The sequence below is a fragment of the Esox lucius genome, chromosome 13, assembly GCF_011004845.1.
Source record: "Esox lucius isolate fEsoLuc1 chromosome 13, fEsoLuc1.pri, whole genome shotgun sequence".
Classification (NCBI taxonomy): domain Eukaryota; kingdom Metazoa; phylum Chordata; class Actinopteri; order Esociformes; family Esocidae; genus Esox; species Esox lucius.
In genome coordinates, this window is record NC_047581.1 from 30,565,802 (window position 1) to 30,591,137 (window position 25,336).

Genomic DNA, 25,336 nt, shown 5'->3' on the forward strand with positions numbered 1-25,336 from the left:
GCTATGTTCTGCTGTAGCTCGTTGGTTCTCCCAACGCAGCAGAGGAACTCTGAAGCTCTGTTAGTGTGGCCCTGTGGTTCTACGGGCACCTAGCTGATCAAGGCCCTTCTTTTCTGGTTACTTAGTTTGGTAAAGGTGGGCTGCAATCAGGTTCTAAAGACACCTCAAGGATAACTGAAGTAAACAGGACACATCTGAACTCCATTTGGAGTTTCATGGCAAAAGGGTCAGAATACTTATATACTTAAATAATTTAATATGAAATTGTTGATAAATAGTTTTTGTTTGTCATTACGGGTTACTGTGTATAATAATCACTAATCAATTAGGTAAAAGTGTCTAAATATTTTTCTGAAAGCACTGTATACATACTTTAGAAATGCTCAACAAGACTAACCTTGCAGGAGATGTGAAAAACCAGAAAGTGGAATCTCAGAGATGTAAAACCAGGAAGTAAGAAAGACACAGTGGAATAAAACCAGGAAGAAGGGAATACTGACACTTACCATTGCCTGTGTGGAGACAGACACGACAGGCAGAGAAAGAGAAAGAAAGTACAGGTTAGAGAGTGACAGAGAGGACAGGTGTTCCTATGAGAGAGACATAACCATCCTTTCACCTCTACAACATCAAGCAGTCAACACACTTTGAACACAAATACATACTTTGCTCTGCTCTGAGGGACTTGAATCGTATTTTCTTTCGAGTATCTTTAGAGACATGTATACACAGCACACTTTGAGGCACAAACTCAACCTTGATTCAGTTATTCCTCAGATTTCTGGAACGTGAAAAGGTGCCCTAACCAGTACTTTAAAGAAGGAGCACTGCTGTACACAAGAGGGTTTTCATTTCATTTGACTTTAGGGATATCTTATTTATATACTTTGTTTTCGAAGATGTCTGTAATAGTCAGTCTGCCTTTGGTACTATAAGATCAAGGACAAGGTTACTAGTAAACTCAAACTAAAATAACAATAAGAATTTCAGGTAAAATATTCCTTCTAATCCTTCTTATTTAAATCAAACCCATATCACAAGTATATCGCTCACTCCGCTAACTTTTTAATGGTAAGGAGTCTGGAACCGTCTGTTGTTCAACGGTAAGGTGTCTGTAACAGTCAGTTGTTTATAGGTGTGGTGTCAGTCACGGTCTGCTGTTTAACTTTGAGGTGTCTGTAACAGCCTTTTGTTTAACAATAACTTGTCTGTAACAGTCTGTTGTTTAATGGTACAGTGTCTGTAATAGTCTGTGGTTTAAAAATAAGGTGTTTGTAAAAGCCTGTTGTTTAACGGTAAAGTATCTGTAACGGTCTGTTGTTTAATGTTGAGGTGTCTGTAACAGTTGGTTGTTTAACAATAAAGTGTATGTAACACATATTTTCAACAAAAAAGTGTCTGTAACAGACAGTTGTTTAACAGTAAAGTGTATGTAACAGACTGTTGTTTAACAACAAAGTGTATATAACAGACTGTTGTTTAACAAAAAGGTGTCTGTAACAGTCTGTTGTTTAACGGTGTGGTGTCTGTCACGGTCTGCTGTTTAACTCTGAGGTGTCTGTAACAGCCTGTTGTTTAACAATAAGGTGTCTGTAACAGTCTGTTGTTTAACAGTAAAGTGTTTGTAACAGTCTGTTGTTTAATGGTACAGTGTATGTAACAGTCTGTTGTTTAATGGTACAGTGTTTGTAACAGTCTGTTGTTTAATGGTACAGTGTCTGTAACAGTCTGTTGTTTAATGGTACAGTGTTTGTAACAGTCTGTTGTTTAATGGTACAGTGTATGTAACAGTCTGTTGTTTAATGGTACAGTGTATGTAACAGTCTGTTGTTTAATGGTACAGTGTATGTAACAGTCTGTTGTTTAATGGTACAGTGTATGTAACAGTCTGTTGTTTAATGGTACAGTGTATGTAACAGTCTGTTGTTTAATGGTACAGTGTTTGTAACAGTCTGTTGTTTAATGGTACAGTGTATGTAACAGTCTGTTGTTTAACAGTAAAGTGTTTGTAACAGTCTGTTGTTTAATGGTACAGTGTTTGTAACAGTCTGTTGTTTAATGGTACAGTGTATGTAATGGTCTGTTTTTTAACGTCCACATGTCTGTAACAGCTTGGTGTCTACAGTGAACTTATTTACACAGAAGTTGGACATTGATGAGCTCTAGGTTATTCATCCATTGGCCCAGATATCAATTCCAATTTACCAGAGTGCACAGATCAATCAGCCTTTCCCAGAATACACCCTTCTACCATTTCCTCTTTCTTCTGCTTTAATTGATGCAAAAATGAACACCTTAACAAACACACAAGGATATTTCCTAACGACTAACTGTGGCCTTTCAAGTCGACTGACAGCCCACTCTTCAGTGCACCAGCACCCTGATGTTACTTACCTTCCTACATCTTGTTTCATTATATATATACACACGCAGTATCTCACAAAAGTGACAAAATTGCTGCATATATATATATATACATAATGTGTGTGTGTCTGTGTATATATATATATATATATATATATATATATATATATATATATATATATATATATATATATATATATATATACATACACACAGCACCGGACAGAATTAAGACACCACTCCTAATTTTTCTTAAATCGGTTAAATTGCAACACAGGCACACCTCATTCTACTTAATGAGAACTGGTTAGGTGATAAAAGTATAAAAACCACTGCTGTGGTCATTACTATCCTCTTGCAATAGGACCAGCTGGATGGCAAAAACACTGCAAGTAGTACCTCAAAGGTAATTAGAATTTATTTTAAAGTATTCAGCATGACAAAAGAGTTGAAAAGAAAAGCTTTGAGTGAGGAAAAGAAGGGTAAAATTCTGGGTTTACTGGCAGAGGGGGTACAAGAACAAGGTCAAGCAACAGACATTAGGAACAACAAAGCTATAGACTGGCTGAGGGTGAAAACGACGGTGCACTGACCGAGATGACGTCAACTAATTTGAATGTCACCTACAGAAAGAATTGCAAACAGCAGCTGGGGTGAAGTGCACGGTGAGGACAGGGCTGAAGTTGTGCAAAGCTAGAAAAAAGCTCTTCATCAATGAGAAACAAAAAAGAGCCAGGAAGAGGTCAGAGGTCAGGGCTGAGGGGTCAGAAGAACTCACCAGTTCGCTGACCAGGGGGATGGGCCGTTTCTTGCGAAGGTCAGGCATGCTGTCGATCCCAAAAGGTGTGGCAACACTAGACACAGTAGAGGAAGAAGCAAACCAATATAAAACAATGGATGTATCTTTTAGAGATCATCATTAGGTGTTTGACAGACAGACTGTCACACACACACACACATACACACACACACACACACACACACAGTCACTGACCCCGACTTGGCCCACGGGTGCTTGCTGGGGTCCCCATCTCCGTCTCTCCCCTATCACAGAGGTCAATGATTAGACACTTAGCCATAGACATTGCCACGTCTCATTGAAGAAATGATAATGACACAAATACATATAATGTCATGGAAGAATCAAAGAGAGAGAGAGATTGAGAGAGGAAATTTGCGACAGAGAAAAAGAGAGGTACAGGAAGGTTGGGCTGGGTTGGTTGAGTTCCAGTGAAGCGTGCTGAAGGGGATTGCCGTCGCTAAACAAACAAACTGAAGTACCAATGACAGAATACCACAATTTAAAACCATCCACTCTACCAAACATTGGCCCATGACTGAATCTAGTGGCCAATATATAGACACAAAACAAAACAGCTGTCCTGCTGAAAACTATCTGAAAGTAAGAATCTGCGTCTGTCGGCCTACAGTGACCCACACGCAATCCTCTCTGTGACCTTTTATGATGAGCTGACTCTTTTACAACACTTACAAGGCTTTTAACCGATGCCTCTGCTCCTTTAACACACGTTAAAGGCCACTACTGTTAGTGAAACCTAGCAGTACCTGACCATGGTTCCTGTTTAAGAACGCCAAAATCGTGGCACGGATCCTATAAGCACAAACTGCTTGCAGTAGCAAACCTCAACAGTCCAATAACAAATTGTTAACATCTCATTATTGAGGATCAAATCGACACCAGGAATTGAACTAAAGGAAGCAATAGTAGGGGTGTAACTTTAGATTGAAAGGTTGATAGCTGACAAACAAGCTAATAACTCAGACAAGTTATCAGAGACATGCATGTAAATACATGAGGGAATACTTTTAAACAGCAAAAAGAGACCTGATCTTCATCTCGACTTCCATCTGAAAGAGAGTTAGAGGAGAGAAAAAAAGAGATAGAAGAGAAAGACAGAGACAAAGAAAGACAAAGTTGTCAACTACAGGGAATTTTCCAAAATAATTCATTATGTAGAATCAATAACAAGGAGATGTAGAATCTACACCAAGGACACAAGGAATCTATACCAAGGAGATGTAGAATCTATATCCAGGACACGTGGAATCTATAGCAATTTTTTTTGAATCTATACCAAGAAGATGTAGAATCTATACCAAGGATGTGAATCTATACCAAGGACATGTGGAATTCATAAATAATCCAGGGATGGTGATGTTGCAGGTAATTGCAAGAAAATCAGATGTTTAAGACTTAGTTATAGTAACATAATTTCTAGACTTCAAGTTTTGCAGCGTGTTGCAAAAGTTGTATATATCTGGGGTTTAATAGTAAATCAAATACAATCAGCCAACCGCACCTCCTCCCGTGAGACCCCGGGGATAATCTGTAAGTGAGATTTGACTAACAGATGATATTCACCAACATATCACACAGTTTCATGTATAATATAGGGAATTGGGACGTGCTTAATTCAACATTACAAAAGAAAAAAACACGACAACGTCCGACTTTCGTTTTGCTGCAGAAGCGCCTCCCAACGACTTCACTCGTTAGTTTCCGTCTACAGACAGCTACTCCTGGTTTACCACTCCAAGACGCCCTGGGTCTCACTGGGACTGATGTGGACTGAGGTCATGAATGATTCATTAACATGTATAATTCATCATGAAAATGAGTCCTAATATTTCCCTTCTTCCTCCTATTAATGTCAGCTGGGCTTTCAGAGGAGATAATTAATGTTTCTAATCCTGTAAATGGCTGTAACTGCCACAACTCTGACAGAATGGGTGCCTGTGGTAGGTGATGCATTGCTATAAATTGGGTGTATTACTACAAATTCAGCAAATACATATAGCCAATCTGTAAGTGGTTTAATACCAGATATGGTAAGAAAATCTGATTTAAAAGAATAGTGTGTGAATGTGAAATACAAATGTCATGCAAGTTCATTGGATGTCATTGGAAGCTTAATTCACTGTATTAATTAGTACATATTGCAGAGGAAGAGCTCTGGATATGAACAAAAGTAACAGCATATTGGGCCAATATCCACTGATGAAGATGTATATTGGGGATATACAGTATTTAAGGTATCGGTATTGTAGCTCAGACATAAAAGAGACTTACAGTCTTTGATCATTATAGGTAGAATGAAGATCTACGGTTTGTTTGTAGCTTCAACCCCAAGTACCCCCGGAAAAAAATAATAGTTAGGAGCATGGACACAACACAGAAAACAACTCTAGAAGGTAAAAATATGAGAGGAAACATAAAAAGAAAAGATCACTGTAGAGTAGGAACTAATCTCAAACAGAAAAATGCAGACTCTGTGACTCATGCTTTGGCCTGAAGAAACTGAAACACATACAGTAAAGGGAGATGAGGATTTTGAAGACAAAAACAGAGACAGATAATACCAGTATGCACACGTTTAAGAGGAAAAAAGTTTGATGCTAAGAAAAAAAGAATCGGATGAGGAACGTGTGTTTTTGTTCCAGACAGTGGTGGATGACAAACAGTTCGGGATGAATGGCACGGACGACCATAGGTGATAGCTACCTGGGACGAAGTCAACCTCTTCAAAACTGGACATTGTCATGCTGGTGAGCTGGCGTCGTGTCTCTCTCTTCTCCCGCATTATCTGCTGAAATGTCCTCAGGCACTTCAGCCTCCGTACATCCCTCTGGCTCATCTCCAGGGGATGCTCCTCTGTTCCCCCTGCCTCTGCCTCTTCCACTGCCTCGTCCGGGGGGATTCCAAGGGGGTCTGGGACTACCGTGTCTGTCTCCGGCAGCAGCGGACAGGGTTCATCTCCACGCGTCTCTTGGGGTGCCGGCTCCTCAGCCGAGAAGGAAAACGAAAGGGAGTCTGCAGTGGTGCATTGCGAAAGAGAGAGAGTGGGAGCGTCTGCAGGGGCCTGAGGTTTGGGAGAGACTCGTCCGTCCTCTCCTTCTACATGGGGAGAGACTCGTCCGTCCCCTCCTTCTACATGGGGAGGGAGGATGGCCTCTGGGATTGGTGACGCAAGGTCTGGGCCTAAGTGGGAGATGTCCCCTCCGGAGTAGGACACAGAAAAGGGTTCGCAAGGGGCAGCTTGGTCCCGTGGGAGGATGTCGCTGATCTCTTCTGGTAGGGGTTCACTGGGGTCCGAGAGAGCAGAAGAGAGGAAGCTGGTCTGGGTCAGTCCCTCTGTATCATCCCTGGCCCCTGTGTCCACCACCCCATCCTCTTGGGACAAATCAGCACCGGGTAAGTCTTCTGTTTGAGGCTCAACAAAGAGATCTGTGGGGATCCTAATCTCTGCCTCGTCCCCGGGACTGTGAGCGGTTCCAGGTCCTTCCAGCTTGCGCAACGCCCCACGCAGGGCAGAGCTGAAATCCAACACTGCTCGACCAATCCGCTTCACGTTAAAACCCACATTTTGGAATTCTGCGCTGTTAGGGCGAGGGAGGCGGCCGTCCGAATCGGCAATAAAACTTTCATCGAATGGCATGTCTGTAAAATCCCCACTAACCAATGGCATGTCGGTTTCGGGCACAGTGGGGTAGCTCAGTAAGGAGTTCTCAGTCCAGGTACATGTTCCCTCTGTAGACTCTTCAAGCATGCCATGTTGATAGTCAGAAAAATTCTTCTGGTAACTATCGACTTCGCAGGCGGATGTGATGGGGCGATCTGTGTAGCCATAGTTCTCTACTGCCACAGGATGTCCTTCCATTGAGTGGTAACCAGAACTTTGGGGGAATGAACAATCAGCAGGACACTCGTAACCTAGGCTGGGGCTCCCTGGGAAGGCATCGACAAAATCCTGAGTCCCTGGCTGTGGTTGGGGGCGTCGTCTATGAGAGTGCCACTCCTCACGGCTGGAGGTGCTGGCTGGGGAGTTGTAGTGCCGTCCGGAGGAGTGGATGGAGAGGCGGTCTGAGCTTCCTGCGGTGGACTGTCCCAGGGTACTGGTAACATAACCCCCCGAGGCCCTGCATCGATCCCAGCCTGCAGCCCCTTCAAAGCAGGGAGGCACTACCCTCTCCTGTTCTTCAAGACTCCCTTGTCTGGAATAACAGACTCCTTCCTGCCACCTAGCCTCTGCAGTGCCACGGTGCTGTTGGCCAGCACCACCCCAAACCCCCACCATACCAGCTCTAACCCCACCACTAGTGCCACCACAAACTGCATGACTGGACGAGGGCCGTTCACGGTCAGACTCTAAGTCAGGACTGTGTCCTGAGGATAGGGAACTAATGCTGTGGCAGTCCTGGCCATCCTGCCGATCCAGGTAGCTGAAATCCAGTTTCCTGACCATAGTAGGTTCGGGGATGTCTGAGCTGTGTTCCGATGTGTCTTCCGGCTCATCATCCTCCTGCTCAAGGCCATCAGGTTCCACTGACTCTGCCCCTGGTGAGCCTGTGGTAGACCGTTCTTCTAACGTCGGAAGGTGGAACTCCACCGGCGTACCATGGATGCTGTGGCGTTCGCTGAAAGGTCGGCAGATGTTGGAATCTGATGGTGCCACTTGCCTGCCCAAACTGCCGTAAGCACTGACAGGTCTCTGGCGAGGGACAAAAGAGGACCCGTCACTGCCCCCTGCTGCCCCAAACCAAGCCCTATCCCCTGGACCACAACTGGACTTATTTCCGGAGCGAATGCCCTCTATCTCTAGAAGCACAGCATCCACACAGGAAGAGACCTCCTCTACCGAGCCTCGAACAGATGACAGATAATCACGCAGGTCAGAGATCTCCTCCTGGATCTTGTTGATCCCCTTTAGCTCCTTTAGAATGTGTTCAATGATGGCACTTGATTCCTCCTCCTCTTCATCTTCTTCCTCATCCTCCTCCAACAAAGTGTCATGTCGAGTTCTGTTGAAGTTGTAATCCAGATAGTCACCCATAGAAACAGGTCTCTTTGGTTCTGCACGTGACCAAGCAAATTCAGCCCTACTTCCAGCTGCTCCAGCGAAACCAGAACCATTCATGTTTGGGCTGATCCGGTACTGGGATTCTCTTCTTCGTTCTGGGATTGTTCGGATCCCTGGAGGAATAATCCATTTCTGGTGTTTGGGTGTTCTGTGTCTGTGTTCTGGCACGGTCCTGGTGCCATCTGAAAAAGCACAACTCCTCTTTCTCTGTGACTGGCTGCTGCTGCCACAGTTGTTCTGTAGAGTGCAAGGGATCCTGACACAACCTTCTCTGTTCAGCTCCACCTCTCCAACACAGGATGCCCCCGAAGGCCCTCCATGCCCCTTCCCGTTGGGGAACCTTGAGGAGCGAGCTTCCTCTCTGGGCCTACATTTCGCAAAAATATCTGCCGCCTCCCTTTTCTCCACCTGCCTCTCCCCTCTTCCCTCCTCCTCAATCGCGGAGGAGTAGGTTTCTGGGGCAGGCTGATCCTGGCTGGACCCTTGAAGCAAGCGGTGGATCTTACCCCGGATGACCAGCGCTACCTTCGGGTTTGGGGCCCTTTTTTTGCGAACCTTCTCCTTAGTGGCTCCTGTTCCATGTTGTCCATTGAAGCGGTTCCGGGAGAACATCTTCAAGGACAAATAGCAAGTTGTGCCTTTTGGAGTCCCCCTTACATTGTTGCTCGAGTCACATTAAAAGTGAGGGCAGGCGTCTTGTCCACAAAAAGACATTCATGTGTTCCTATTTAGCAACAACTGTCTGGAACATTATTCCACAAGTCTAGAAAGATGGGAAATCAAAATTAAATTACACATTTGTATTAATTACATAACTAATTATGCTTATTTGAGCATATTAATTGTCTAAAATCTAATTGTCATCCACAGCATATGTATCTACACACATTTCCCCTCATTCCCCATTGAAGCACAGTGAAAGAGACATAAAATATGCCGCCGAATGAACAGCAGACTCAACAGGCACATTTATGTTTCATTTAGGTTAGCCCTCAAGCTCCACAAACATAAAGAGACAAAAACTGGAGGAAGTTGTAATCTACGGCACAGTAGATAAATGCTCTACAAATACTTCATATAGAATTGCTTTCTTCGGCATAGCAGATGTGCTTGTGTCAAACGCCATGCACAGACATCCGTCCTATGCATTTGTTGATGGAATTGATTGTCCACAGAAGCAATTGGGTTCAAGTGTCCAGCTTTCAGGATTATAAAGAGGACTTCATCATAATCTTTAAGGCCATAATCCTTACAGTTATTAAGTCATTTACCTAAGCACTATGCCATATTGCTACACTGCCATTAACATCTTAAGGCCAGTTCTGAAAGAGGGGTTTTGTTCATTACCAGTGGGGGCTAATGACAGAGCTGTTGCCATTTAAAAGCTATGAGCAAAAATTTGTGATTTCCACAAGATAATTAGAATAAGCACAATAACTACTTTATCAGTAACAGAATAAATCCTGGAACTATCTGGTAATTTTACTATTATTACACCAACATGGGGCATGGGTGAATAGTTTTCCTAGTTCCTAAGCATTTCTGCTCAGGCTTCCTCCTGGGTCCTTCTCACTAATATGAGAGAAGTAATGAAATACCCTCCCCTCTGTTCGACATATCTTCCGTCTGTCATTCCCCGGGCCCTGATGGCTGTGTAATTTGCCCTGACTAGCGCAGTAATTGCTCTCCTCACTCCAGCACTACATGTAGCCCCTCCACTGGACAGAAAAGCCGATGCTCCAGCCAGACGTTCTCCACAAAGCAGGTGAGCTCCTCAGAAAGACACAGGCTGAATCCCAAATGATCCCCTAAACCCTCAGTCCTTGATGATTGAGGGTGTAGGGGCTAATTAGACCCTCCAGTAGCCCCTTTTAGTGAGTCTGCAACAATGCAACCAAATAATAAACAATATGGCACCTTGTGATTTTTTTAGTCTGAGCAATTTCATACAAAATAATGGATTGGCGTGCCTGACAATCTGAATCATTCATTTGTTCATGTCTGGTTTGCAGAATTGCCACCAGTTAAATATGAAGCACACAAAACCCACACATCGGACATCAAAGATCAATGTTAACATCAGACAGCATTTTATCTGTACATTTTATCTGACATCGAGTACTGTATGTATGTCCACCTGTCTGTGTGGCCCACAGGTGGATGTCCGTCTGTCTAACCGTCCTGGGTTATATATCTGTCAGTCTGACTTCCTGGAGTACCCCACTACACATCAGAACAACTATGTGGCTTTATGCATCACTGCAGGTCAGAGGGACAGCGGAGGTTCAATGCCCTTTCCATAACAAACACACTGAGAAACCCCTTAACACGGAGAGAGAAGGTCAGAAGGAGAAAGGGTGGAGTAGGGGAGAGAGAGTTGGGAGTGGAAAAGGAAGGGGAGGAGTAGGGAAACAGAGGGGGAGACAGAAAACAAGGGGAAGGAAGGGAGAGACAGGGAGAAAGGGAGAGAGAGACATGGAGAGACTATAAGAGAGAGACATGGAGAGACTATAATCCATCTCTTCAATAGAAATTGTTCCTACCAAATTAAATAAATTAAAGGTTCAACACCCACAGAACAATCATCGTCTAGTCTTGATTCCCAGTGTGCTTTTAGAGTCTGTCAGCATGAGAACCAAAGAAATATCAATGTCAAGGAAGCCAACTAGAGTCTTTAAAATCCAAAACAAATCTATTGAAAAGACAGCCAAAATGCTGAGCCCTACAAAACCTCTACAGTGAATGTCATAAAAATACACCATAATGAAGACAGGAAAAACAGCGACTGTCAGACAAATCAGGAACATACCCCTGGAGGCAGGTGTGAATGTGTCAGCCTCTCCCTCTGTAAATGTTTTAGCCTCTCCCTCTGTGAATGTGTCAGCCTCTCCCTCTGTGAATGTTTTAGCCTCTCCCTCTGTGAATGTGTCAGCCTCTCCCTCTGTGAATGTTTTAGCCTCTCCCTCTGTGGATGTTTTAGCCTCTCCCTCTGGATGTGTCAGCCTCTCCCTCTGTGGATGTGTCAGCCTCTCCCTCTGTGAATGTTTTAGCCTCTCCCTCTGTGAATGTTTTAGCCTCTCCCTCTGTGGATGTGTCAGCCTCTCCCTCTGTGAATGTGTCAGCCTCTCCCTCTGTGTATGTGTCAGCCTCTCCCTCTGTGTATGTGTCAGCCTCTCCCTCTGTGTATGTGTCAGCCTCTCCCTCTGTGTATGTGTCAGCCTCTCCCTCTGTGAATGTGTCAGCCTCTCCCTCTGTGTATGTGTCAGCCTCTCCCTCTGTGAATGTGTCAGCCTCTCCCTCTGTGAATGTGTCAGACTCTCTCTCTGTGTATGTGTCAGCCTCTCCCTCTGTGAATGTGTCAGCCTCTCCCTCTGTGAATGTGTCAGACTCTCTCTCTGTGAATGTGTCAGCCTCTGCCATCCACAGATTACTTCACCGGCACAACTACAGAGGCTGGACTACATGGAGCAAAACATTAGCTAGCTCTAAAAACAGGATTGCCAAGTTAAAAAAGTAAATGACAACAAATATCTGCAATTTGTGTAATTTCAAAAATCGCTTGAACTGCTGGACTGTCCTTCTGCACGCAGGGTCCCCTGGTTATATTGGTGTCCACCCACTGTAATGCGGTTTGAAATAATTTTGTGAAACCCTGAAAACGTTTATCTACATTATGTGAAAAATTAATGTTCTGTAACAGCGAAAAAACACAAAATCTACAGACCCCAATCGATTGTGGCACGCGCCACATACATTTGATGTGATCAGTGTCAGTCATGGGTTGTAAAGCTCATCTTTTCATCAGTACTGGCTAAATACAAGGAAACAAATTTGTATAGCGCTAATGGAAGCAAAAATTAGTACAGTCATCATGTCCAGAGGAGATTTAGACAACTGGCAAAAATGCCTAGCCAGAGTAAGACTAAACAAAACACAGGCCTTCTTTGAAGCGACTCTAAAAATCCTTATTGAATAAATGAATGGTGAAATGAGATAACAACCAATAGCACGCTGTGCCACTAGGATTTATGGGGGATTATGACAAGTCCACTGTTTCTGTCTGTTGACATGTTTCAGTTTCAATCAGAAACATGGCTGACACCAACTGAGACAACAGACATCTAATATACTTATTTGTGTATCTACCACATTGTTTTCATAATTTGTATGTGAATCTCACTTATATGACACTGGCCCTGTCATTAACGTCATTAAAGCAGAGGCCTCCCTGGTCGACAGCTACTGGTCGCTCTGCAGCCCATTAGGTTGCTTGCAGAACAACTCTGAAAGTAAACGCAGTTTTCACACGTTCCACGGCAAATTGTCATAATCAAATTTCACACATCAGACACCTCCGGCAACGACTACTATCTAATCAACGCAACACAGACAGTGCCCCGCCATACCTATCGAAGTATCTAGCAATTATTTTCCAGCATTTTTCCTGGCTGACGTGTGGTGAATTTGATCACTCGGTAATGACAAACAAGTTGTGTGGGTCGGCAGAATTACTTTCGCCCAAACCTTCCTGACACTGCAAGGTATGCTTAACCGCCAGACGTACATCAAGGGGAAGTACATCGTTTCTATATTTGTTCTTTTTCTGAAATAGCAACGTCAGCAGGCTACAGGTTCATCCAAGACTGGCGCATTGCTTAACTGAAGGGCCAAAAGCACTATTAAAGTGAATTACACGCAGGCACACAACAAGTTTTCTTTCAGAAAAAAAGTATCTTCCAGTGTAATTCAATCATAGATCCGGACAGAGTAAATACATTTTTTATTATTTCATGTGTTTACGACGGGCTATTCTGGTTCTTGAAAAGAAGATCAATGCAGTTAAAATGGGTACATTTTATTGATATTTAGAAAATGTCTTAATTAAAATGAGCATTTGCCGAATAAGCACCTGAGTCACCCTTTCACTGTCATGTTAAATGTTTCCTATTTATCATCAAGTGAGTCTTAATGTTAACTACAGGGGACACTAAAGCACTAATGATAGAACATACAGTAATGTTTTTTAAACACCCCTGAAACACAAAATAAATAACTGTGACATCCGTAAACTTTCTCCTGAGTTCTCATGAGTCTTAAAGAGAAAGACATTGGGATCGGGCACAAGTGGAATGTATCGAAATGGAAGGTATTGTTCTGTTCCGCTGCAGAGAATCAGCTTTAAGCCTTTAGCTTTGTGTTCTTATTTAATCTCCCTCTCTGATTGGTTTACTGATCTGGATTATTGAAGTCACAGACTGGTAAACATGCTATTTACCAAAAACCAGCTGGCCGTTAAAAATCAGGACATACACACCCACACAAACCATGTGGCCACTACACAGGTTTTAAAAAACACACAGGGTTTCCTTGTCCATCTCTGAGGGGTTAAATATATCATAGCAGCGACTCACACTCTCTAGACTCCAAATGAATGACCCAAGCCAGACGCCATAAGAAATCACAATGAATGTGCCTTTCTGGCTGCCTACCTTTGTCTGTCAGTCTCTCCAACTGTCTGTCCACCTGTCTGTCTATCTGCCTGTCCGCCTGTCTGTCAGCCTCTTTTTCTGTCTGTCTGTCTGTCTGCCTGTCTGTATTGATGTCACCTTGTGTGGCAATAGAAGAATTGACAAAGAGGAAAATGACAGAATAAACTACGAAGGCAAGATGTAAGAGAGTGTGTATATTTGTGTGTGTGTGTGTGTGTGTGTGTGTGTGTGTGCATGCGCACGGTAGGGGATCTTCTACAGGAGTTAATCTGCACCCTGAGGGGTGCTCTTTGCCATGGAAAAAGGAACAGCCCTTGGGGAGACACCGAGAACGTCTGCTAGTTGGACAAACATTTGCTGCAAAGCCAGCAAGTACTAAAACCAAGAAATATCCTTTAGTAAACACTGATCTACCAATGACAGTCTGTGTCAAAATATCCTACCCATTGATCTCTCAAGTATTTTTACATTTTGGGATCACTTAGTACTTCTATCAATATATTTTCATGGCCACATACCAATTTTTTTGTAGTTCTCAACAACAAATACTTATTGTGTTTAGTTTTCATGTCCACATACTTCCATCCCCAATTAAGTCCCAGCTAAAATACGCCTTTCCTTTAACAGTTCCTCCTAAGAGGCATTGCAATGCACTGACCAAAATGAAGTGCTCAAGTAAAACCAATCAGAGGCAGTACCTGGAGAGCAGAGCTTACTCAAGGTCTGACAAACCCTGTAGGCATGCCAGCAGACAAAGGATAACGAGATGCGGTATGAAAGTCAGGAGAGAGATCTTAAGAAGGAGAATGTCAAGGAGGGAGGGAAATAATGTGAGGGAGGGAGTGAAATAATGTGAGGGAGGGAGTGAAATAATGTGAGGGAGGGAGTGAAAAAGTGTGAAGGAGTGGTTGAAATAATGTGAGGGAGGGAGTGAAAAAGTGTGAAGGAGTGGTAGAAATAATGTGAGGGAGGGAGTGAAATAATGTGAGGGAGTAATCGAAATCATGTGAGGGAGGGAGTGAAATAATGTGAGGGAGGAAAAAGATGTGAAGGAGGGAGTGAAATACTGTAAAGGAGGACGTGAAATAATGTGAGGGAGGGAATTAAATATGTGAGGGAGGGAGTGAAATAATGTGAGGGTGGGAGTGAAATATTGCAAGGGAGGGAGTGAAATAATATGGAGGGAGTGAAATACTGTGAAGGAGGGAGTAAATAATGTTTGGGAGTGAAATTATGTGAGGGAGGGAGTGAAAAAGTGTGAAGGAGTGGTAGAAATAATGTGAGGGAGGGAGTGAAATAATGTGAGGGAGGGAGTGAAATAATGTGAGGGAGGGAAATAATGTGAGGGAGGGAGTGAAAAAGTGTGAAGCAGTGGAAGAAATAATGTGAGGGAGGGAAATAATGTGAGGGAGTAATATAAATCATGTGAGGGAGGGAGTGAAATAATGTGAGGGAAGGAGTGAAATACTGGAAAGGAGGGAGTGAAATAATGGGAGGGAGGGAGTGAAATATGTGAGGGAGGGAGTGAAATAATGTGAGGGTGGGAGTGAAATAATGCAAGGGAGGGAGTGAAATAATATGGAGGGAGTGAAATACTGTGAAAGAGGGAGTGAAATACTGTGAAGGAGGGAGTGAAATAATGTGAGGGAGGGAGTGGAATATGTGAGGGAGGGAGTGAAATAATGTGAAGGAGGATGTGAAATAATGTGAGGGAGTGAAATAATGTGAGGGAGGGAGTGAAATATGTGAGGGAGGGAGTGAAATAATGTGAGGGCGGGAGTGAAATAATGCAAGGGAGGGAGTGAAATAATGCAAGGGAGGGAGTGAAATAATATGGATGGAGTGAAATACTGTGAAGGAGGGAGTGAAATAATGTGAGGGAGGGAGTGAAATAATGTGAAGGAGGGAGTAAATAATGTGAGGGAGTGAAATAATGTGAGGGAAGGAGTGAAATAATGTGAAGGAGGGAGTAAATAATGTGAGGGAGTGAAATAATGTGAAGGAGGGAGTAAATAATGTGAGGGAGGGTGGGAATAAGGAAGAGGAAGGGAAAATGTTAGAGAACAAAGAAGTGTGATGTTTGTGTATTTTTCTAAAATGCCAGCAGACACAGAGAAAGGTCCATCAAACAGAATGGTACATCTAACTACATGGTATAGACTGAGACAAAATGAATGGTCTATATAACTGCATGGTTGAGACGGACAGGACTGTCTAACTGCATGGTAGAGACAGACAGGACTGTCTTACTGCATGGTAGAGACAGACAGGACTGTCTAATTGCATGGTAGAGACGGACAGGACTGTCTAACTGCATGGTAGAGACGGACAGGACTGTCTAACTGCATGGTAGAGACGGACAGGACTGTCTAACTGCATGGTAGAGACGGACAGGACTGTCTAACTGCATGGTAGAGACGGACAGGACTGTCTAACTGCATGGTAGAGACGGACAGGACTGTCTAACTGCATGGTAGAGACGGACAGGACTGTCTAACTGCATGGTAGAGACGGACAGGACTGTCTAACTGCATGGTAGAGACGGACAGGACTGTCTAACTGCATGATAGAGATGGACAGGACTGTCTAACTGCATGATAGAGATGGACAGGACTGTCTAACTGCATGGTAGAGATAGTATTGCAATCTTGGAAATGTGATTCTGTTCCGATGTTCCAGACATGCTGTTCACCATATGCTTCCGCAGAGAGCCACAAGAAAATGGGTTCTGTGATCAGTCATGGAAATAAAAGTGATAAAAACAAAGAAAATGTGGCTTCCTATCTACAAGAAATTACATGTTTTGAAGAGAATTTGTTTTGGGGGCAGGCAATTCCCGTTATAACTAAAATGATATCTCTATGTAGTATAAAAAAAAAAATTTTCCCAAAAAATGATATGCCCGAAATATAACGTTGATTTCTTTTTCCTCCACCAATACTCTGCAACAATGTAAAGTGTCGTCGGTAAACACAGCAGCCTGAACGCTCCTCTGGACGCCATGGCAACGCTGCCAGGTCCACTTGGCCAAGAGACAGAGTCAGACGCTCTGGAGGAGAGAGGAAGAGGAGAGGAGGAGAAGACAGGATCACAGCACAGCTGTGAAGTTCAGAGGCTCCTACTGCCACCACAGCCATTAACAAGATGGATAGCAAGAGAGAGACGGATACACAGAGAGACAGGGCTAGCATGAGAAGAACAGTGCAACAGAGAGAGAAACAGGAAGACAGGATAAAAGTGAGAAAGGGGTGAGAGAGAAGGGGGGTGAGAGACAAAGAGGGAGAACATGCAAAAGTGGGAGGAGGAGGGAAAGAGAAAATCATAGGGATGGTGGAGGACAGGAATCAAGACTGTGTGGGAAAGGAAAAGACAAAACAACCAGGAAAACATTTCCCTTCGCACATGTCATCTGTTATGATTAGTTAGCATTTCTGATTCGTTTTTTCATTATTATGTCATTTATTACATCTTGCTTATTTTCCAAATGCTTTGGCAGTGTAAACACGTTTCTCATGCAAATGAAGCCTTTATGCTGACATTGAATGAGAGAGAAAAAGAGGAAGGTAGAGAAAAATGAAAGAGCATAAAAGACAAATTAGCTGAAAGCTCTGTCACAGTACCCATGGAAACCACCTGGACACAACTGATGTGTATGAAAGCAAGGATAAACATTACCAGTAGAGGATGGAGAGAGGGGAGTTTTCAACTTCTTTGGCAGCTATGATTGCTCTGGGGACCTGGAGCTCTCGTGGATGCTTTTTGACGACCGGTTTAAATGCCACGAGGGCACTGAATCATTGAGTATGACATACAGATCTGCATGGCAGCGGCACTCAAACCTTTTGGATTGCTGGAGACCCCTTTTGTAATAAAATGTATCAGGCTCCAGGTCCCACTTCATAATAAGATCAGGCGTGTCAAAATATAGCATACAGGTAGTTTGACAAATACATTCGACTGTGCATTGCTGTGCAAACCAAGTATCGAACACTGGGAATAACCATCTCAAGGATCAATCTCTGGGAATCAGAATTGTACACATTTCGCCATGAGTAAAGGAACGATTTTGAATATCCAGATGATGTACCATTTTGTGCTGCCAGTTTCCAAGGGCTCTTGTAAATATACTCTTTACATACTGCTCACATTGATTAAACATAGTTTGAGTGCTGAATAACTCATCTAATTCCTCCACCGCTGCACATAGCCATTTACGTTCACTAAGTGCATATCAGCATTCTGTACCATTCTGTACCATTTATCTACTCTACGTTCACTAAGTGCATATCAACATTCTGTACCATTCTGTACCATTTATCTACTCTACGTTCACTAAGTGCATATCAGCATTCTGTACCATTCTGTACCATTTATCTACTCTACGTTCACTAAGTGCATATCAACATTCTGTACCATTCTGTACCATTTATCTACTCTACGTTCACTAAGTGCATATCAGCATTCTGTACCATTCTGTACCATTTATCTACTCTACGATCACTAAGTGCATATCAACATTCTATACTGTATATACCAGAGTCTAATATACGTGTCACATATTAAATTCTCTTTATTTTTCTTTTTGACTTTACTTTTTTTCAATGTCCTTCTTGACTTGGTTGTCTGGTATTTGTTTACTAGTGCCCAGACGGTTTATGTCCATTTTTAAAGCTCACATTACAGTGCATGAGAAAGAAAAAGGGGAAAAAGGATGTGTCTCTTGAGAAATTGTCAGTTAGCAAAGTACTGTTACCAATGTCCCTGTGAACCTCCTGAACTATTGATGTTTGCAATATTCATTCCTACCCCTTCCATCTCCCTGTGTCTGTTCATTCCTCATGTGATGAAGCACTTCATCACAGACATTCTTCATCCACAGAAGCACTTCATCACAGACATTCTTAATCCACAGAAGCACTTCATCACAAACATTGTTCATCTGCAGAACCACTTCATCACAGACATTCTTCATCCACAGAAGCACTTCATCACAAACATTGTTCATCTGCAGAACCACTTCATCACAGACATTCTTCATCCACAGAAGCACTTCATCACAAACATTGTTCATCTGCAGAACCACTTCATCACAGACAGTCTTCATCCACAGAAGCATTTCATCACAGACAGTCTTCATCCACAGAACCACCAAATCACTGTCAGTATTCATCCACAGAAGCATTTCATCACAGACAGCCTTCATCCACAGAACCACCAAATCACTCTCAGTATTCATCCACAGAAGCATTTCATCACAGACAGTCTTCATCCACAGAACCACCAAATCACAGTCAGTATTCATCCACAGAAGCATTTCATCACAGACAGTCTTCATCCACAGAACCACCATATCACAGGCAGTCTTCATCCACAGAACCACTTAATCACAGTACCATTTCATCACACACAGTCTTCATCCACAGAACCACCAAATCACTCTCAGTATTCATCCACAGAAGCATTTCATCACAGACAGCCTTCATCCACAGAACCACCAAATCACTCTCAGTATTCATCCACAGAAGCATTTCATCACAGACAGTCTTCATCCACAGAACCACCAAATCACTGTCAGTATTCATCCACAGAAGCATTTCATCACAGACAGTCTTCATCCACAGAACCACCATATCACAGGCAGTCTTCATCCACAGAACCACTTAATCACAGTACCATTTCATCACAGACAGTCTTCATCCACAGAACCACCAAATCACAGGCAGTCTTCATCCACAGAACCACTTTACCGCAGTTCTCTTACAATGAGTTTATTTAAGCCTAGTCTTGACCACTGATGGGTGATGTTAATGGAGATGCCGGCGTATGGCCAGCTGCCCGACGTCGGCCGAGACACACACACACACACATAAAAACACACACCCACCCACACAGGCAACCATACACACACCCACACACCACACACACCCACCCTTCTTTAATACTTGTAGAAATCTTGACATTGGTTTTGATGGTCATGACTTTCATAAATGATGGCAGCTTGGATCATTATAATTACTCCACAGGAAAACTATATATATATATATATATATATATATATATATATATATATATATATATAAACGTTTACTGCAGGTCCAATTTAAGTAATAGCAGAGTTATGGAGACCTTGGGACAGGGCATCAATATAAGAAAAAAACGCCTACGAGCAGCAAAAACTGAAAGCCACTAAAAAAAGAAGAAGAAATTCAACCACGGCCATCTAAAGACCTTGTAATGGAAACAAGCCTCAACACCACCAACCAATGAAAAGATCAGTCATATCCAGTTCAGCCTCGTCACAAATACACCTGCCTACAAATACTGTAAGACAGAAAAGAGTCCCCAAAGAGGAAACAGACAGTCAGCATAGTCATATGTTGACATTGGACCCTGGAGACATTAGAATTCCCTAATTAGGAATGTGCACTTACTGCAGTGATGTTGAGTGTGTGTGTATGTGTGTGTGTGTGTGTGTGTGTGTGTGTGTGTGTAATGGGTATTACAGCTGTGTTGCATGTGTAAAAAGGAAAATGACAGAAAATAAATATCCCCATTAGTAGAAGGCTTGAAACCAGGGTGGAGGAATGACAATCAGTGAGACAGACAAACAGACAGGCAGGAGAATAGGAGGCAGCTGGTTTACAGAGTAGAGACAGCGCTGGGAAAAGACAGAGGAGGAGAGACAGCGCAGGGAAAAGAGACAGAGAGAGAACAGCTGCCTATAATGACAGTGGCATTTGAGCTGTCAGTGACAAGATAGACCAGGGTGGCAGAAAGAATTATAGATGGAGGGAGAGTGTGAGAGAGGAAGAAATAGAAACAGCCAATGCACACTTGAGAGAATGAAAAATGAGTGTAAAACCAACGGGCTCTGGCTCTAGATTCATTAAACATTCAGACGTAAATCCTATAAGGTGATGGCCCTGAGAAAACCTAATGTAATTGAAACAAATCTAAAAGTACACAAGAGCAGGATGCACAGTCACATCCAGACACCTCCAGTCACACCCGGTAACATCCGGTCACATCCAGTGACACTGGAACACATCCGGTCAAATCCGGTTACACCCGGTAACATCCAGTGACACTGGAACACATCCGGTCAAATCCGGTTACACCCGGTAAAACACCAGAAAACGTTCTTGCATATAATGGTGAGTCATGAGTGAGTGGGACAGAGGCCTCCACTAGTTACTCATCATACTCGCTCAAACACGGACACACAGACACACACACACACACACACATTAACTTCAAACACAGACAAGTAAGGTTGTGGGTTTAATTCCCATGGGCTGGGGGACAAACAAAAAAAAAAACATTCACTATTGTAAGTTTCTTTGGACAGGAGCATCTGCTGAATGACTTGTGTTAAATGTAAAAGTACAGTATGCACGTAAAGTAGTTACAGGTATTTTCTGTGTTTGTCTGTGCACAATTATTCCCGCTGCAGCAGAACGGTGCTGGTTAGAGAACAAGATTGCATCGCAACCAATTTCCAGCCTGAAGTCAGTTTGGTTAGGAGAGCTCAAGCAACTGTCATTGTTATTCAATGGAGGGGACAGGTGGGGTTGGAGGTGGGGGGGGGGGGGGGTTGGCATGCATGCAATCGCTCGCCTAAACAAATCAAATAAGCAGGCTTCTCCTCCACCGCTCCACGCCTCCTCTCCTCCTCACTCCTCTCTCTCTCCATCTGTCCCCTTTCCTTTCCGTCGCTCCTCTCCTCTTCCTACTTTTCTGTCCCTCCCGGACGGCGCTTCACCGTTCCCGGAGTATTCTGCTCTGTGTTTGGCAGCCTGCCATCAATAGCTAACAGGACGAGAGTGATGCTAATTGATTTATCTTCTATTTGCCGTCCCATAGCCGTCCAAGCATCTCTTTGGCCGTGCGGTCCCTGGTTTCATCCAGGAGGACATAACCCTACGCTGCCACTGAGCGGGAATGGCTACGCCCAGCGAACGGACGCAGGACTTTCCGACGGCCAGACTGCATGCCAGAAAGGGCGTGTTTATGCATCGCCTCAGCGGAGTGCCAGAGGGGATTTGTACTTTTGGGACTGCCATGTTGGTTCCATTGTGCCGGACAAGTTCAATCAATCCCAGGGACGGGAAGCGATTTCAAAATAGCTAAATGGGGGGGGGGCTGGTTTGATCAGAGCCTCAGAAATCAACAAATCAATAACAAACACAGGATGGGGGGGATCAGTCTGCCCCCCTTCAGCTGGCCTCCATCTCAGCCCTTCAAATTGGATCCGTGTTGTTCTGTTACGTCGGAACCCTCCTCCATCCCCTCTGTCTCCCTTCGTCCATCTCTTCTCTCTCTGTCCCTCCCTTTTTATGCCTTTCCTGTCCACCCCTCACCTGTCTCTGGTTCTGGTCTTCCTCTGCGTCTCCGTCCCTGTCCTCTTTCTCCAGTCTGCTCTCTACTCTCTCTCTTTCTTTTCCTTCTGATCAGTATTCCCTCCCTCACTCCGCATCCACTGTGCTGTCCAGGGGGACGCTGACCTCCGTCTTTATCCTCTCTGATCCTCTCTGTCTGTCTTCTCACTGTCATCTAGCCCATCACTCACATCAACCCACTTCCCCCTGTGTGTGAGTGTGTTTTTTTTTTGGTTCACGTAATTGACAGTGGATTTGACAGAAGAGGTGGTCAACTCTGTCAAACTGAAAGCAACTGAACTCCTGACACAATCCTTCCTACTGGTTAAGTTAAGAGTAAAGGGTTTGTGATAGAACTTGGGTCAGGTCCTCATTCTGCAGGGTAACAATTATTAGTTACAATAAAGCTCAAGGTTAGGTATTCATTTTCACTGGTTTAATTAAGGGATTAAGTATCGGGAAAGGCCTAAAATGTAAAAGATTGGGAGTGACCATAGGACACTTGTTATTGTACGTGTGTTTGAACAATTCGAAACACAACAGAATAGCACAACATTACTGCAACATGATGGAGACAGTCAAGGTATTCCCCACTTAGACACATCACAAGTTGAGTACCCCAGCTGACCATTAATGTGTCATGTTAAATCACAGGTTAATGGAGGTTATAGCACAACACTAGAGCATCTCTCTCTCTCTCTCACAAACACGCGCACATGCACACACACACACACACACACACACACACAAAGATATACTGACAATAACAAAAACAGATACAACACAGGCACACAGACCCACACATAGTTTGATTCAGTATAACATACATTATAACAGTCATTATAACTGTCAATATAGTAGCTGTAATAACAGTCAGTATAACTGTCCACATAACAATCATAATAACAGTCAGTATATCAGCTATTATAACGGTCTGTATAACAATCATTAGAACAGTCAGTAATACAGTCATTATAATACTCAAAATAACAGTCATTATAACACTTATTACTACAGTCATTATAACCCTTATTACTACAGTCATTATAACAGTGAGTATAACTGTCAGTATAATAGTCATTATAACTGTCATTGTAACAGCCATTGTAACAGTCATTATACCAGGCATTATAACAGCCATTGTAACAGTCAGTAAAACCAGTGTAACAGTATGTCAATAAAACAGTCAGTATAACATTAATTACAACAGTCTACAGTCATCACATCAGTTGGTAGAAGTGTCATTATAACATCAACTATAACAGCCAGAATGATAGCCAATATAACAACCACTATAACAGCCAGAATCAGACGGAAAATCAGAGGCAGACTAACAGTCAGTGCATTAATCTGAGTGGAGTCAGGCAGTGTGCTGGTGTGGTGATGTAAACAGAACCACTCCGAAGACTGACAGTTCAATCGCGTCACACCTACTACCTGACACCAACACATCTGCAGGCTGGCTGACACTACCACCCACTGCTTAGCACATCACGACTACAGGGGGGCCCAGGAGAATACAGTAGAGTAGAATACAGTAGAACACAGTAGAATACAGTGGAGTAAGGTTGGCAGAGACTGGGTGGCAGCAGAGAGAAGGGGGGGCGTAGGGTTTAAAGAGATTGGGAAGGAGAGAAAGAGACTGGGGTGACAGAGACTGAGACAAAAAGAGAGATAAAACCAGTACTAAGACCACTAGGTAAAAGGTCTTTGTGGAGATGTCCCTAGGACTCTCCGGCTGTACTGGGTTAGAACAGAGTCCCACAGCTCAGCTGGCAACCATGAGGACAGGAGAAGAAATGTGTGCCCCTTTTCTCTGCTATTTCAACATCATACATCATTATTACAGACCCCAATATAGAACCAATGTCTCGTTCTGCTTTGACAAACAGCCTGCACTACATCTTAGTGTGAGCAGTAGCAGCAGTCAGACAGGTGAACAGATTGCAGACACCAACTTACCTCACAGAGACACTTCCGGTGATAAATCAATCACCGTGAAGAGGAACCGACGGAAAGTGAGAACGAAGACGTCAGACAAAGTTTACTAAAACCCAAAGGATCGCCCGGCAAAGACGGTGAGAAGGGCGCACGGAATCCGCGACACAAGCAGAGTCCAACCCGCGACAGGAGAGCTCCAACAATCACACTGTTTCGGAGGGGAAAAAAGGCTGAAGAAATGGCTAGGCGTGACGGCGTGAGACTGTCATGTCCCCCTTTGGAGTCCCATGGGCGAACCCAGAAGCCATTTCTCTGGAGGAGGGTTGAGAGTTAAGTAGCACCGGTGTTGGCATCACTACAAACACAGAAGAGCAGAGGAGAGATGAGCAGTGCCCAGTCTCTCTCTCTCACTCTCTCTTCTCTCTCTCTTTTCTACTGTAAGACCGTGTCATCGCTCAAAACCTCTGGGGCACGGTCACTCACTTTCTTCTTCTCCGCCTCCTTTCACTCCCTTTCTGACACTCCTCTCTCTCCCTTTCTGACCCTCCTTCTCTCTCTCTCTTTCTGACCCTCCTTGTCTTGCTCCCTTTTTCTCGTTCTTTTTGTCACACCCTCCTTTGACCTATGCTCGTCTATCTTTCTTTCACTATTTCTTCCGCCTAAGTCTTTCTCTCACCCTCTTTTTCTCCTCAATCACGTTCTCTTTCATGCTATGACAACATGCTAGTCACTCACACAGACACTCTCTTCATATGGATTCATCCATTTATAGTCCCTCCATCCTGTTCAGCCTTTCTCTCCACTCCCTCCAGTTGGAGTGAACACAGCTTGTTGCTTATACCAAACTGCTGCTCTGTGTCTTGTTCGCTCCCTCACTTCAGCTCTCTCTACATCCCTCCCCCACCCTCCTTCGCTCACTCTACCGCCCTCTCTCTTTACCTCTCTCCCAATACACTCTCCCTCTCTTTCTTTCTCACTCCCCCTCCCTCAGTTTACCACCCTTTATTTATTTTGCCCTCCCTCTCTTTCTCTCTCTCCCTCTGTCTCTTCTGCTCTCTCACACTCACTCTTGCACTCTTGACTCAGTCCATCTCCCTCTCGCTCTCTTTATCAGCTTGCTCACTCCCTTTTCACGCTCTTTCACTCTCTCTTGCTCGATTTCACTCTCTCACATGGACTCAGAGTTAAGCAGGCACAATAACCCACACATCTCTCTCTCCCACCATCCCTCTCTTTCTCTCCCACCCTCTCTGTCTCCCACCCTCTCTGTCTCCCCCACTCTCTC

The 25,336-nt window shown here is 43.8% G+C and overlaps 2 protein-coding genes across 2 annotated transcripts in view; both read right to left on the minus strand.

Moving 5' to 3' along the window:
- LOC105014530 (protein unc-13 homolog B) overlaps positions 1-25,336 on the minus strand; it is a 160,375-nt gene that overhangs the window by 49,861 nt on the left and 85,178 nt on the right. Inside the window, exons 13-14 of the mRNA XM_034296332.1 lie at positions 3,359-3,408; positions 3,143-3,218 (exon numbers count right to left, since the gene is read on the minus strand). Of these exons, the coding sequence (XP_034152223.1) occupies positions 3,143-3,218; positions 3,359-3,408 (126 nt within the window). The remainder of the gene's footprint in view (positions 1-3,142; positions 3,219-3,358; positions 3,409-25,336) is intronic.
- LOC117595415 lies at positions 5,706-24,588 on the minus strand. Its single transcript, XM_034296333.1, has 2 exons — positions 24,073-24,588; positions 5,706-9,006 (listed from the first exon to the last, which is right to left on the minus strand). Exon 2 carries the CDS (start codon positions 8,853-8,855, stop codon positions 5,760-5,762), a length of 3,096 nt encoding a protein of 1,031 aa, XP_034152224.1. The 5' UTR covers positions 8,856-9,006; positions 24,073-24,588; the 3' UTR covers positions 5,706-5,759.